The following is a 12,447-nucleotide window of genomic DNA, read 5'->3' on the forward strand; positions in this document are numbered from 1 at the left end:
ACATCGCAGAATTGAGTCCCCTAAGGGGACTAAAAAAATAGATAGTCCCATTAAATAAATAAATATATTTAAAATTAAAAAAAATCAAACAACTCCCCTCCCCCCTTTTTAAAAGAAATAAAAGAAAATAAACATCTTTGATATCTGCAAGTTGCCGTTTTTCATTTCATCTTCCCGAAAAAATGCCATAAAAAGCGACCAAAACGCCATCAATAATAAAAAGTCAGATCGTCACACAAAAAAAAAAAACACACAAACCAGGTTACGGGTCCCAAAAATGGAGACAAAAAAACTTTTTTTCATTTTTTTTTTACATATTTCGGATTTTTTTTTTAACCGTTTACATGAGAAAAAATAAAAACGATACAAGTACCGACCTGGGGAATCACGTTACCCGGTCATTTGTACCACACGAACGCCGTAAAAAGAAAAAAAAAATGGCGGAAATGCGATTTTTTTTTTTTTACCATTTCACCCCGCTTGGAATTTTTTCCTCGCTTTAAAGTAAAGCGAATGGCGACACAAAAAAACAACAAGCGCTTGGAAGAAGGAGAGGAATAAACGAAAGCACAAAGAAAGAAAATTGGCGGCGGTTTCTACGGTTACAGCGTAGCGGTTGTATGGTCTGTACACAGCATTATTAGGAGCATAGAAGTTGTGTGTAATCTCACAGCGCCGCCCTCGGCTGGGAGGTGTCAGGACACTTACCTCTCTCTGCACCAGGTCCGTATCCGTCACCAGCAGTCTCACCACCGGCCGCCCGTTTGGTTTGTTGTTTCCTGACTTCGGTGCTTGTGTCAGGGCCATGTTGTTGGCTTGTACCGGGCCACCTCCTGAGCTGCCGGCATGGCGGGCTGTGGAGTGAGGACAGCGCGGCTCTCTCCCTGCTCGGTAACACAAACAACAACGGTTGCCATGGCGACAGGCCGTGTCTGCAGAGAGCGGCGGCTCCTCATAGACCTACATTAGCTCCGGGCTTTCCCGGGCTGTGACGTCATTGTGCCATCATGGACGAAATGAGGGAGAGAAAAAGGGAATTATTATTTATTTTTAATGCTTCATTATTGTGTAAAGAATATTTGGATGTTATAGATGCAGCTAACTTTGGAGAAACCCTAATAGTCTGCTTGATACTCAATTATTTTGGTCTTCGGGGTGCGATGGCGACTAGTGGCACCTGCCATGGCGATGGCGGGAGAGCCGATAGCGTTAAAGGGGGAGGTTTAACCCCTTAGATACCATTGTTGAGATTGTCAGCAGCATTTAAGTGGGTCCCGATGCTGTTGGGCGTCAGCTGTCCTATACAGCTGTCACCCCCCTCCAGGATTTTCGCTTGCTGGGGGGCGCTATACACTTATTCCTCAGCGTCATAAAAAATTGGCGCAAGGAATGAGGCCCCGAACGCAACAAACTTATTATGGTAGTCACTCAAGCCGTGAAAGGTGAAATTTTGGACCTTGGCATGAAAGATGGATGGATGAAATTTCGATGTGTGTCAAACAGACCGCGCCAGGACCAATGCAAGTGTCTTGGCCAAGTTGGCCGGCTCAGATAAACGATTGTCGCACGCGGACTGATGGTCCGTTTGTAAAAATTGGCAGCGTGCACTACTTTGATCCGTATTTCAGATCAGACGCGGCAAATAAAGGGAACCTGTCACCTGATTCATGCTGCACAAACCACAGGCAGCATTAATGTGGAGGCGTTAATTGCAGCCTGGCTGTACGACTGCCGCCAAGTATATATATACTCTAAAGATCCGGGCGAGGGCCAAAGCCGGAGACAAGACTAGTCCACAGCCCCCCAGCGCCACTGCAGGTGATTGATAGGTCTCTTGATATGGGATAGACTGGTCAATTACCACAAGCAGTACTGGGAAGATGCCAGCCAGGGGGCGGCCCAGGGAAGAGGTCGGCCAGGGACGGCATCGGGCAGAGCGGGCCGGGAATGGTACTGGGAAGAGTCGGCTACGACGGCATTGGGACGAGCCGGCTACGACGGCATTGGGAAGAGCGGGCCAGGGACGGCACAGGGAAGAGCGGGCCAGGGACGGCACTGGGAAGAGCCGGCCAGGGGCTGCACTGGGAAGAAGGTTCCAGGGACAGCACCGGGAAGAGCGGGCCAGGGGCAGCACCAGGAAGAGCCGGCCAGGTGCTGCACTGGGAAGAGCCGGCCAGGTGCTGCATTGGGAAGAGCCAGCCAGGTGCTGCACTGGGAAGAGTCAGCCAGGGACAGCACTGAAAAGAGCCAGCCAGGGGCTGCACTGGAAAAGGGGCCAACGGTTGCATTGGGAAGAGCCGACCAGGGGCTGCTTTGGGAAGAGCCGGCCAGGGGCTGCACTGGGAAGAGCCAGCCAGGTGCTGCACTGGGAAGAGCCAGCCAGGTGCTGCACTGGGAAGAGCCAGCCAGGGGCTGCACTGGGAAGAGCCGGCCAGGGGCTGCACTGGGAAGAGCCGGCCAGGGGCTGCACTGGAAAGAGCCGGCCAGGGGCTGCACTGGAAAGAGCCGGCCAGGGGCTGCACTGGAAAGAGCCGGCCAGGGGCTGCACTGGAAAGAGCCGGCCAGGGGCTGCACTGGAAAGAGCCGGCCAGGGGCTGCACTGGGAAGAGCCGGCCAGGGGCTGCACTGGGAAGAGGGGGCCAGGGGCTGCACTGGGAAGAGGGGGCCAGGGGCTGCATTGGGAAGAGCCAGCCAGGGGCTGAATTGGGAAGAGCTGGCCAGGGGCTGCACTGGGAAGAGCCGGCCAGGGGCAGCAGTGGGAAGAGCCGGCTGGGAGCTGTAATGGGAAGAGCCGGCCAGGGGCAGCACTGGGAAGAGCCGGCTGGGAGCTGTACTGGGAAGAGCCGGCCAGGGGCTGCACTGGAAAGAGCTGGCTGGGAGCTGTACTGGGAAGAGCCTGCCAGGGGCATCACTGGGAAGAGCCAGCCAGGGAAACCAATAGACTATTCTTGTCTCCAGCTATGGTCCCCGGCCAGATCCTTAAAAACTATTTTTTCAATGAAAAATATACCTCACTATGATCGTGCTGCCAGGCTACCATTCATGCTGCATTAATTATATCATAGGTTCCCTTTAAACTTATAGCGCATACAGACAGATCCATTGCTATTAATAACATAAGAATGTTTTTCGCTTTGTAATATTTTTTTAATTGTTGATATGTAAAAAAGAATTTCAAAAACAGACCGACAGATCGATGGGAGAACATGCGGATGACATTTGTGGCGTCAGGACAGAAAGGATTTGACTCTTCTAGCAGAAGTGACCTGAGAAGAACAATGGGAAATGGATAAACTCTGGGAACAGCTATTGATGAGCGGCCCCCTGTAGTGCTCAGTATAGGGCGCCCCATCCTTGCAAGGACGATCTTGTGAGGCTGGAAAATTATCTGGATGGGACAGGGTGGTCTGATGAAGTAGCCGAGTGGCAGACAGAGCTGCAGGAATGATCCCTATGGGGGAAGGGGCCCTGGAAGACGCTGGACCCTGGTGAAGAAAAGGTTGTGTTACAGAGTCTGATTTGTTATTGTAAGCACCCATCTTTTTTTCTTTTTTATAGGGGTTTTTGTGGCATAAAAGACTGCATAAGATGGTTCATACTAGTTGCATCATTTTTGGAAAAAACAATAATTTGGAAGAAACACACATCCGTGAAATAGACTTTATGACTCCTGAACTGTTTTTAATGGATACAGCACATACCCAATATAGTCTATAGGGCTGTTCACATGTCTGTGTATTTTCACGTACCATGTGCTTGTGTAAAACAGAGACAAGTTCCATTTTTTTTCGGCAGCTCTGATAAAAAGGGCCAATATAAGTCTATGGGTCCATGAAAAACCTGTACAGCACACAAATGGCATCTGTGTGCTGTCTGTACTTAACATTGCAAAAAGAATAGGAGAAGTTTGTATTTTATGTATTTTATTTATCCATTTGTGAAAAACACTGATGACATCAGAATTGTTTTTTTTTTATTTCTCTTTAGGCGTTTGCTGTCTGTGTTAATTTATTTTATATTTTTGTAGGTCAGACTTTTATGGACACGACAATATCAAATATGCTTATTTTTCTAAGTATTTTTTTTATGGGGGAAGAGAGGGGATTCAAACTTTCATGTTTTTATTTTCTTTTATAGTTTTAAAAACGTTTCTTTTTCATTCCCTTTGGAGAATCTGTGCCTGCTTTTTGATCACTTGTTCTACAGTCATGGCCAAATGTGTTGGCACCCTTGACATTTTTTCAGAAAATGAAGTATTTGTCCCAGAAAATGATTGCAATTACACATTTTGTTAAAGACTCCAGTTCAAAACCCTAACCCTGCCATACAAAGCCATCCACAACCTGTCTCTCCCATACTTCTGTGACCTAGTCTCCCGCTACATACCTGCACGCAACCTCCGATCCTCACAAGATCTCCTGCTCTACTCCCCTCTCATCTCCTCTTCCCACAATCGTATACAAGATTTCTCCCGTGCATCCCCCCTACTCTGGAACTCTCTAACCCAACACATCAGACTCTCGCCTACCGTGGAAACCTTCAAAAGGAACCTTAAGACCCACCTCTTCCGACAAGCCTACAACCTGCAGTAACCACCACTCCACCATACCGCTGCACGACCAACTCTACCCCCACCTACTGTATCCTCACCCATCCCTTGTAGACTGTGAGCCCTCGCGGGCAAGGTCCTCTCTCCTCCTGTACCAGTCGCCGACTCGTTTTGTTAAGATTATTGTAATTGTTCTTGTATGTATACCCCCTTTTTCACATGTAAAGCACCATGGAATAAATGGTGCTATAATAATAAATAACTGCAATCAGTTGCTTCCTATAACCATCAACAAGCTTCTTACATCTCTGAACTGGAATTTTGGACCACTCTTCTTTTGCAAAATAAATACATAAGTAAAGAATCTATATAAAAGGATAATTTGGGCTATGAGTTTTGCTCTGCAGTCATCAGATTTTCTCTGCGGTTGCTGATCAGTAAATGTTGACATGTGAAGCCCCTTTTTCTATTTGCAGGGAGTGCATTAAACTTTGGCCAACCAAGCTGACTCGGCTTATCTGTGCCAAGGATATTTGCCAATAGATAAGCTTAAGTAGAGTTCAGAGGACTGTCACCAGCCATTTACGTGAAAACTAGACCAAAAATAGACCATCTGCATAATGGAGTGGAACCGGATGTATAACCCTGAGGCTGAAGGTCATCGTGGGTATTTGTTTCCAGTAATGTATGGCCCCATAGATATGTCAGCCTTTTATTTGGCTTCCAGATGTGCAATATCCTCTTGGAGTAGAAGTTACTGGAAAATGGTGCAATATTAGTGTAAAATAATCCCAGTTTTGTGCAATGGAGCTGATTTGGAAACAATATATTCTGATCAGAGCATAGTAACAAAGTAAGAAACACTATGCACTAAGCATGAAATCATTACTTGCCCAATCCTATCCCATGCATAGGGTTCACCAGAGTCCTATGGGCCTCAGAGCAAACTTTGGACCTGGGCCCCCCACCTTGCTAGAGTTAATATTCACCCCCTTTAGCCTCTTGGTGATGGAGCCAATTTTGACCTTAATGACCAAGCCAAATTTTACAGTTCTGACCAGCGTCACTTTATGTGGTAATAACTCTGGAACGCTTCAGTGGATCCCACTGATTCTGAGATTGTTTTTTCGTGACATACTGTACTTCATGATAGTGGTAAAATTTATTCGCTATAACTTGCATTTATTTGTAAAAAAAAATATGGAAATTTGGCAAAAATTTTGAAAATGTTGCAGTTTTCAAACTTTGAATTCTTATGCCCTTAAATCAGAGAGATATGTCATATAAAATAGTTAATAAATAACATTTCCCACATGTCTACTTTACATCAGCACAATTTTTTAAACAAAACTTTTTTTTGTTAGGAAGTTATAAGGAATAAAAGTTGATCAGCGATTTCTCATTTTTCCAACATTTACAAAAACATTTTTTTTATAGGGACCACATCACATTTGAAGTGACTTTGAAGGGTCTATATGACAGAAAATACCCAAAAGTGACACCATTCTAAAAACTGCACCCCCCAAGGTGCTCAAAACCACATTCAAGAAGTTTATTAACCCTTCACAAGCGTCACAGGAACTGAAGCAACATGGAAGGAAAAAATGAACATTTAACTTTTTTTTCGCAAAAATTGTACTTCAGACCCAATTTTTTTTTATTTTTACAAGGGTAACAAGAGAAAATGGACCACCAAATTTGTTGTGCAATTTCTCCTGAGTACGCCGATACCCCATATGTTGGGGAAAACCACTGTTTGGGCACACGGCAGAACTCGGAAGGGAAGGTGCACCTTTTGACTCTTTGAACGCAAAATTGTCTGGAATTGAGAGCAGATGCCATGTCGGGTTTGGAGAGCCTCTGATGTGCCTAAACAGTGGAAACCACCCTCAAGAAATGTATCTAAATGTGTGGTGAGCACCTTGAACCCCCAGGTGCTTCACAGAAATTTATAACGTAGAGCCGTGAAAATAAGAATCAAATTTTTCCAACAAAAATTTACTTTTAGCCCCACGTTTTTTATTTTCACAAAGGGTAGCAGGAGAAAATGGACCCTAAAATTTGTGGTGCAATTTCTCCTGAGTACACTGATACTCCATATGTTTGAGAAAACTACTGTTTGGGCGCTCTGCAGGGTTCGGAAGGGAAGGAGTACCATTTGACTTTTTGAACGCAGAAATGGCTGAAATTGAGAGCGGACGCCATGTCGTGTTTGTAGAGCCCCTGATGTGCCTAAACAGTGGAAACCCCCCACAATTGACCCAATTTTGGAAACTATATCCCTCAAGGATTTTATTTAGGTGTATAGTGAGCATTTTGAACCCACAGGTACTATAGAGAATTTGATAACATTAGGTCGTCATATGGAAATTTTTAATTTTTTTCACAAAAATGTTGTTTTAGCCCCAAATTTGTAATTTTCACAATGGATAACAGGTGAAAATGGACCCCATAATTTGTTACGCAATTTCTCCCGAATGCGATGATACCCCATATGTGGTCCAAAACTTCGGTTTGGGCACATGTCACGGCTAGGAAAGGAAAGAGAGCTATTTGGAATAGATTGTGAATGCCAAGTCGCATTTGGATACTCCTGACATGCAAAAACAGCAGAAATCCCCCACAAGCGATCCCATTTTGGAACCTAGACCCATCAAGAAATTCACCTAGGAGTGTACTGAACATTTTTAACCTACAGGTGATTCACGGAACTTTGAAACATTTAGATGTGAGAATAAAAAATAAAAGTTTTTCACAAAAATACTGTTTTAGTGGCAAAAATGTAATTTTTGTATTTACTGCAAATTTTTCAGGTACACAAGGGTAATAGATGAAACTGGATCCCATCATTTATTGCGCAATTTCTCCCGAATGCGGTGATGCCCCATATGTAATCAGAAATTACTGTTTACCACTCGTCAAGGCTGGGAAGGAAGGAGCGCTATTTGGCTTTTGGAGCACATATTTTGGTAGAATAGTTTGCAGGCGACATTTGCGGAGCCCCGAAGGTGCCAGAACAGCAGAAAACCCACAAAAGTGACCCCACTGTAGAAATTGCATCTCTCAATGAATTCATCTACGGCTGCATTGACAATTTTGTAACATCAATGTGAGGCTTTATTCTGGTGAATTGCAAATATGCCAGTTTAGTGCCCATACATTGTGTCCCCATATATTGTAGCGCCCCTATACATTGTACCCAGCTTGTGCTTCTGGCGCTACTCAACCCGTAAATTGTTAAGTGACCTCTCCCCGCTACAATAATGCCAAACATGTGGCCGCTTACTGTGGTTTAGGCACAGTGAGGCTCAGAAGGAGGGGGGCATTTGAATTTGGGGGCCCAATTCACTGGATTTTATTTGAGGGGGCGAGAGTCATGTCACTATTCCAGAGTCTTTGTTCTACCAGTAGCGTGAAACCCCCTATAGTTTTAGTGGCCGATGACGAACCCGAGTGGGGGCAGGTTTTGTGGGGATAAATTAGGGGTTTTTATTGGTAACATTTTGGGGACATATTTTTCGATCGCTTCCAGGATAAGGCTGGATCACCTTCGTGTGTTCTACGCTAAGCACTTACGTTGGGGTTTCCGTGTAAATTCCACAAAAATGCGATTCAGACGAAACCCCCGACGGAACCACCCACCATAATGAGGCAAATTGAGACACTTTGGAGTCCGTTTGATGTCTACTTCGGTGGTATCCATCTTTTTAGGCACACACAGATCTGTGGTCGTCCACACTTGAGTGCTAAAAAAATGTCTAAAATGATGGGACACCGCTGGAGACCAGTCCAAAGTGACTCCATCTGCCTCATAAGTGAGTGTTTCCATCTGGGGTTTTGTCTGATGCACTGTTTTAGGGAATTTACACCGAAACCCCGACGTAAGCGCTCAGCGGAGGATAAATGTGAGCCGAGTCTTATTCCGATTTTTGGGAGGTAGAATAGAAGGATATGGAAAGGAGTACCAGAATAGTTCTTATTTTTATTTTTGCGCTGTTTTCCGTGCGGTACAAGTGATAAGGCGGATTTATTCTTTGGGTCAGTGCGATTAAAGTGATACCAGATTTACAGTATTTGTTTTTTTTTTAGGCTTTGCTGGAGTAAAAATGCTTTTTCATAAAAAAGTTTTTTTTTTCCATCGCCATATTCTGAGAGCTGTAACTTTTATTTTTTGACGAACAGAGCGGTATGAGGGCTTATTTTTTGCGGAACAAGTTGCAGATTTTTTTGGTGCTATTTTGGGGCGCATAATATTTTTTGATTGCTTTTCATTCAGATTTTTCAGACACAGAATGAACAAAAAACAGTAATTCAGTTATTGTTTTTATTTTTTGCACCGTTCACTGTGCGGTAAAAGTCCAATTTTTCCGTCGGGTCAGTACGATTACAGGGTTACCAGATTTATATTGCTTTTTTAGGTTTTGCTATTTTTACAGACTAAAAACAATATTGTACAAAAATGAATTTGTTTTTGCATCGTCATATTCTGAGAGCTGTAACTTTTTTATTTTTTTGCCGAATGAGCCATATTAGGGTTTGCCTTTTGCGGGATGGTTTGGAGTTTTCATTTACACCATTTTTTTTTTTACATATGACTTTTTGATCGCTTTTTATTCACTTTCATTCAGTATGATGAAAAAGCGACATTTTTGGCGTTTTTTTTAATTATTATTTTTTACGTCATGCGCTGGGTGGCATTATTTTCTTATTCCCTCCCACACTCCAAAGACATCCTGATAGGGAATGTAGATTGTGAGCCCCAATGGGGACAATGCCGATAATGTATGTAAAGCGCTGCAGAATTAATGGTGCTATATTAGCAATGCATAATAAATAATATTGTTTTGAACAATTTTGTATTTTTCTTTATAACCATATATACATGAGTAAGGAACGGGGGGGAGAAAAATTTAGGAATGGGGTTAAAGGGATATTTATTAGGGGAGGAACTAGGAAAAAAAAAAAAGGAGAGGGATAAAGGGAATAAATAATACTTTGACCATACAGAAGCAGTGCCGGATTCATCTGACTGACACCAACGGCACCCAATAAACCCTATTGTTGGTAATAGGGTCAGTTGGGTTTCCGTGATGGTATCCGGCTTATTAACAGAAAAAATATCAGCTGTGACCACAGTCTTAGCTCTAACGCTGACAATACACAAAAAAGATGTCAGGACCTGACATTTCAGCAGGATATATAGATGAGCTTAAAGACTTATTCCCATCTCCTCCATGGCCAAGATGGGAATAGTGACGGCTTTTAGATGCTGGCGGCTACTAAAGGCGAGGTTATGAAAGCAGCAGAGCTCAGCTGCCCCACACTCTTTGGGTAACTCCCATTGAAATGAATGGGTGATACTAAAACCGCATAGCAAAGCAAGCTACGCAAATGCTAGAGGAAATGTGGACTTTGCAGTTATTAACATGAGCATAAAAACTGTGCACTAGGAGCTTTATGGCCGAGCAGCCGTACATCACCAAGCACAATGCTGAGCGTCGGATGGAGTGGTGTAAAGCCGCCACCACTGGTCTCTGGGGGAGACGTGTTCTGTGCAGTGACGGATCACTATGCTCTATCTGGCGTCTGATTAATTAGTCTGGACCAACTGTAAAGTTTAATGGAAGAGGGATAATTCTATGGGGATGTTTTTTAAGGATTGGACCACACCTCTTAGTCTTAAATAATCTTTCAGAATTTTGCATGTCATTGGTGTGCCTGTATTAAAAAAAATAAAATCAGACAGTACTCCCCTCCAGTTTCAGCACTTTGATCGTATACTGGTTGCAGCGGTGATTTCACATCTACCACACTGTGGCCAATCAGTGGGTGCAGAGGTTCGGGTCAGACAAGATGTCACCACTGCAGCTGGTAAGCAATGACTAGAGCAGTGGTCTAGGAAAAGCTGATGGTATGCGAAATGCTGAAAGTGGTAAACCCCTTTTATTCTTCATCATACCCCTTTTATACCCCATTTTATTCATTATACCCATTTTTATCCCCCTTTTATTCTTCATCATACTCCTTTTATATGCCCCTTTTATTCTTCATCATACCCTTGATGCCCTCTTTATTCATCATACCCCTTTAATTCTTCATCATACCTTTTATATGCCCCTTATATTCATACCCATTTTTTTACCCCCCCCCCCTTTTATTCATCATACCCCTTTTATTTTTTATTATACCCCCTTTTATACTTCATCATACCAAGACGCTTTGGATAATTGTAGCTTCCAACTTTATGGGAACAGATTGGAGAAGTCTCTTTTCTGTTCCCCATGACTGTGCCCAGTGCATAAGGTCCATACAGAAATGGTTGGGGGAGTTTGGGGTGGAAGAACATGAGCGGCCGCACAGAGCCCAGACCTCAGCCCCGTCCAACGCTTTTGGGATGAAGTAGACCGGAGACTGTGAGCCCGACCTCTCCTCCAACATCAGGGTCTGACCTCACAAATGCTCTTCTGGATGAAGGGGCAAATTTCCCACAGATACCTCCAAGATCTTGTAGAAAACCTTTTAGGAAAAAGTTGAATAGCTGCAAAGGGATCCACTCCATATTAATGTCTATAACTGTACAATGGGAGGTCATAAAAGCTCCTGTAGGTGGGGGGCACATACTTTTGCCCATAGAGTGCAGCTTGAATCGGGCCCTGTCAGTGGATCAGTGGTCATGCATATAATTTGCATGGGAATTGCACTTTTCAGAATTATGATACCGTAGAGGTGAGTGGAGGGAGCAGGCATGGCATCTCTCCATTCCTGTCTGTTAAGGTGAACCAGTCCCAAGCCCCTAAGCAGCATGCAGAAAACACAATAAATGAAGAAATCACAAATTATTTTATTATAGAAACCAATACAAATAGGAGGTCGGCCGACGCCTGATTTCCACATCTCTAAAAGTCAGATTGCATTGATTTCTCTACATCAATAGAAACTGTTGGCACAAATGCACGATGAGTATGTGATGGAGTGAGAGAATACAAGGGGTTAACACCTTAGACATTTCTAGCATACTGTTTCTGATAAGTGAGGGTCTCACTTCTGGGACCCTGACATATTTTGAGATTTGGGGGTCTGATGACTCCTGTACCACCCCCTGGTTCGTAGTCCCGATGCAACCACAACCTACCAGATGGCTCTCCCAGAGTTCGGACTCCAATACAACCTATCTGATATTTTTGGCTAATCCTGTGGCTACAGATCAATGTCTATGGTAGCAAAACCCCTTTCACAACATTTTATTTTTGCTCATGATCTGCATTTCACATGACGTCCCTATTGAGAATCAAATATACGAATCTCTTCTAAAAAAAAAAAAAAAGAAAAACCCAACGTCACTAGAAAGCCGATGTGCCGATGAATTACTGCAAATACAAAACACTGTCCACCATGATATCGAAATCCCTGTAACACCATAGAAGAGGTTTAACACTGCACAAAGAAAGACACAGAGAAGTGCGATCACCCTGAATGGGCATTACCCCCGAAATATATATAAAAAACCCACCCATAAATACAGTGGTGGGTCCTCCAGGGCTACTGACGACTGGCACAAACATGAACAGAGGTGGGCTCTTCCATAACCAACACTGAAATGGGTTTCCATTCTGGGGCTACGGGACCCATGACCATCTGGGGCAGGAGGTCTTGGTGCTCCCCTCCCCCCCCCCAACCATTTCTATACAAGAAATCCATCAATAAACTCTCCAAAAACCCAATGCTGTAGGACCTGCCTGGCAGGGGAAATGTAGTTTGACATGGTGCCCATTCCAATGAATGGATGAACTTCTAATGTAACATAGGGGGTCCGAAGAGGTCCCTTTTGGCCCATATAAGAACAATACTACTAAAGACCTGTATAATCGGGGCCCTGATTGAGATTTTACATTGGGGCT

General features: G+C 43.9%; 1 protein-coding gene across 2 annotated transcripts in view; it reads right to left on the reverse strand.

Moving 5' to 3' along the window:
• CFAP69 (cilia and flagella associated protein 69) overlaps positions 1-931 on the reverse strand; it is a 50,576-nt gene extending 49,645 nt beyond the window's left edge. For both annotated transcript variants that reach the window (XM_073677450.1, XM_073677451.1), the window contains exon 1: positions 709-931. In XM_073677450.1, coding sequence (XP_073533551.1) covers positions 709-807 — 99 coding nt within the window. In that variant the 5' untranslated portion in view covers positions 808-931. The remainder of the gene's footprint in view (positions 1-708) is intronic.
• Positions 932-12,447: the final 11,516 nt, after the last annotated feature.

Source organism: Phyllobates terribilis, unplaced genomic scaffold (genome assembly GCF_046119375.1).
Source record: "Phyllobates terribilis strain yellow unplaced genomic scaffold, ASM4611937v1 Scaffold_4__5_contigs__length_816908805, whole genome shotgun sequence".
In the NCBI taxonomy this organism is placed as follows: domain Eukaryota; kingdom Metazoa; phylum Chordata; class Amphibia; order Anura; family Dendrobatidae; genus Phyllobates; species Phyllobates terribilis.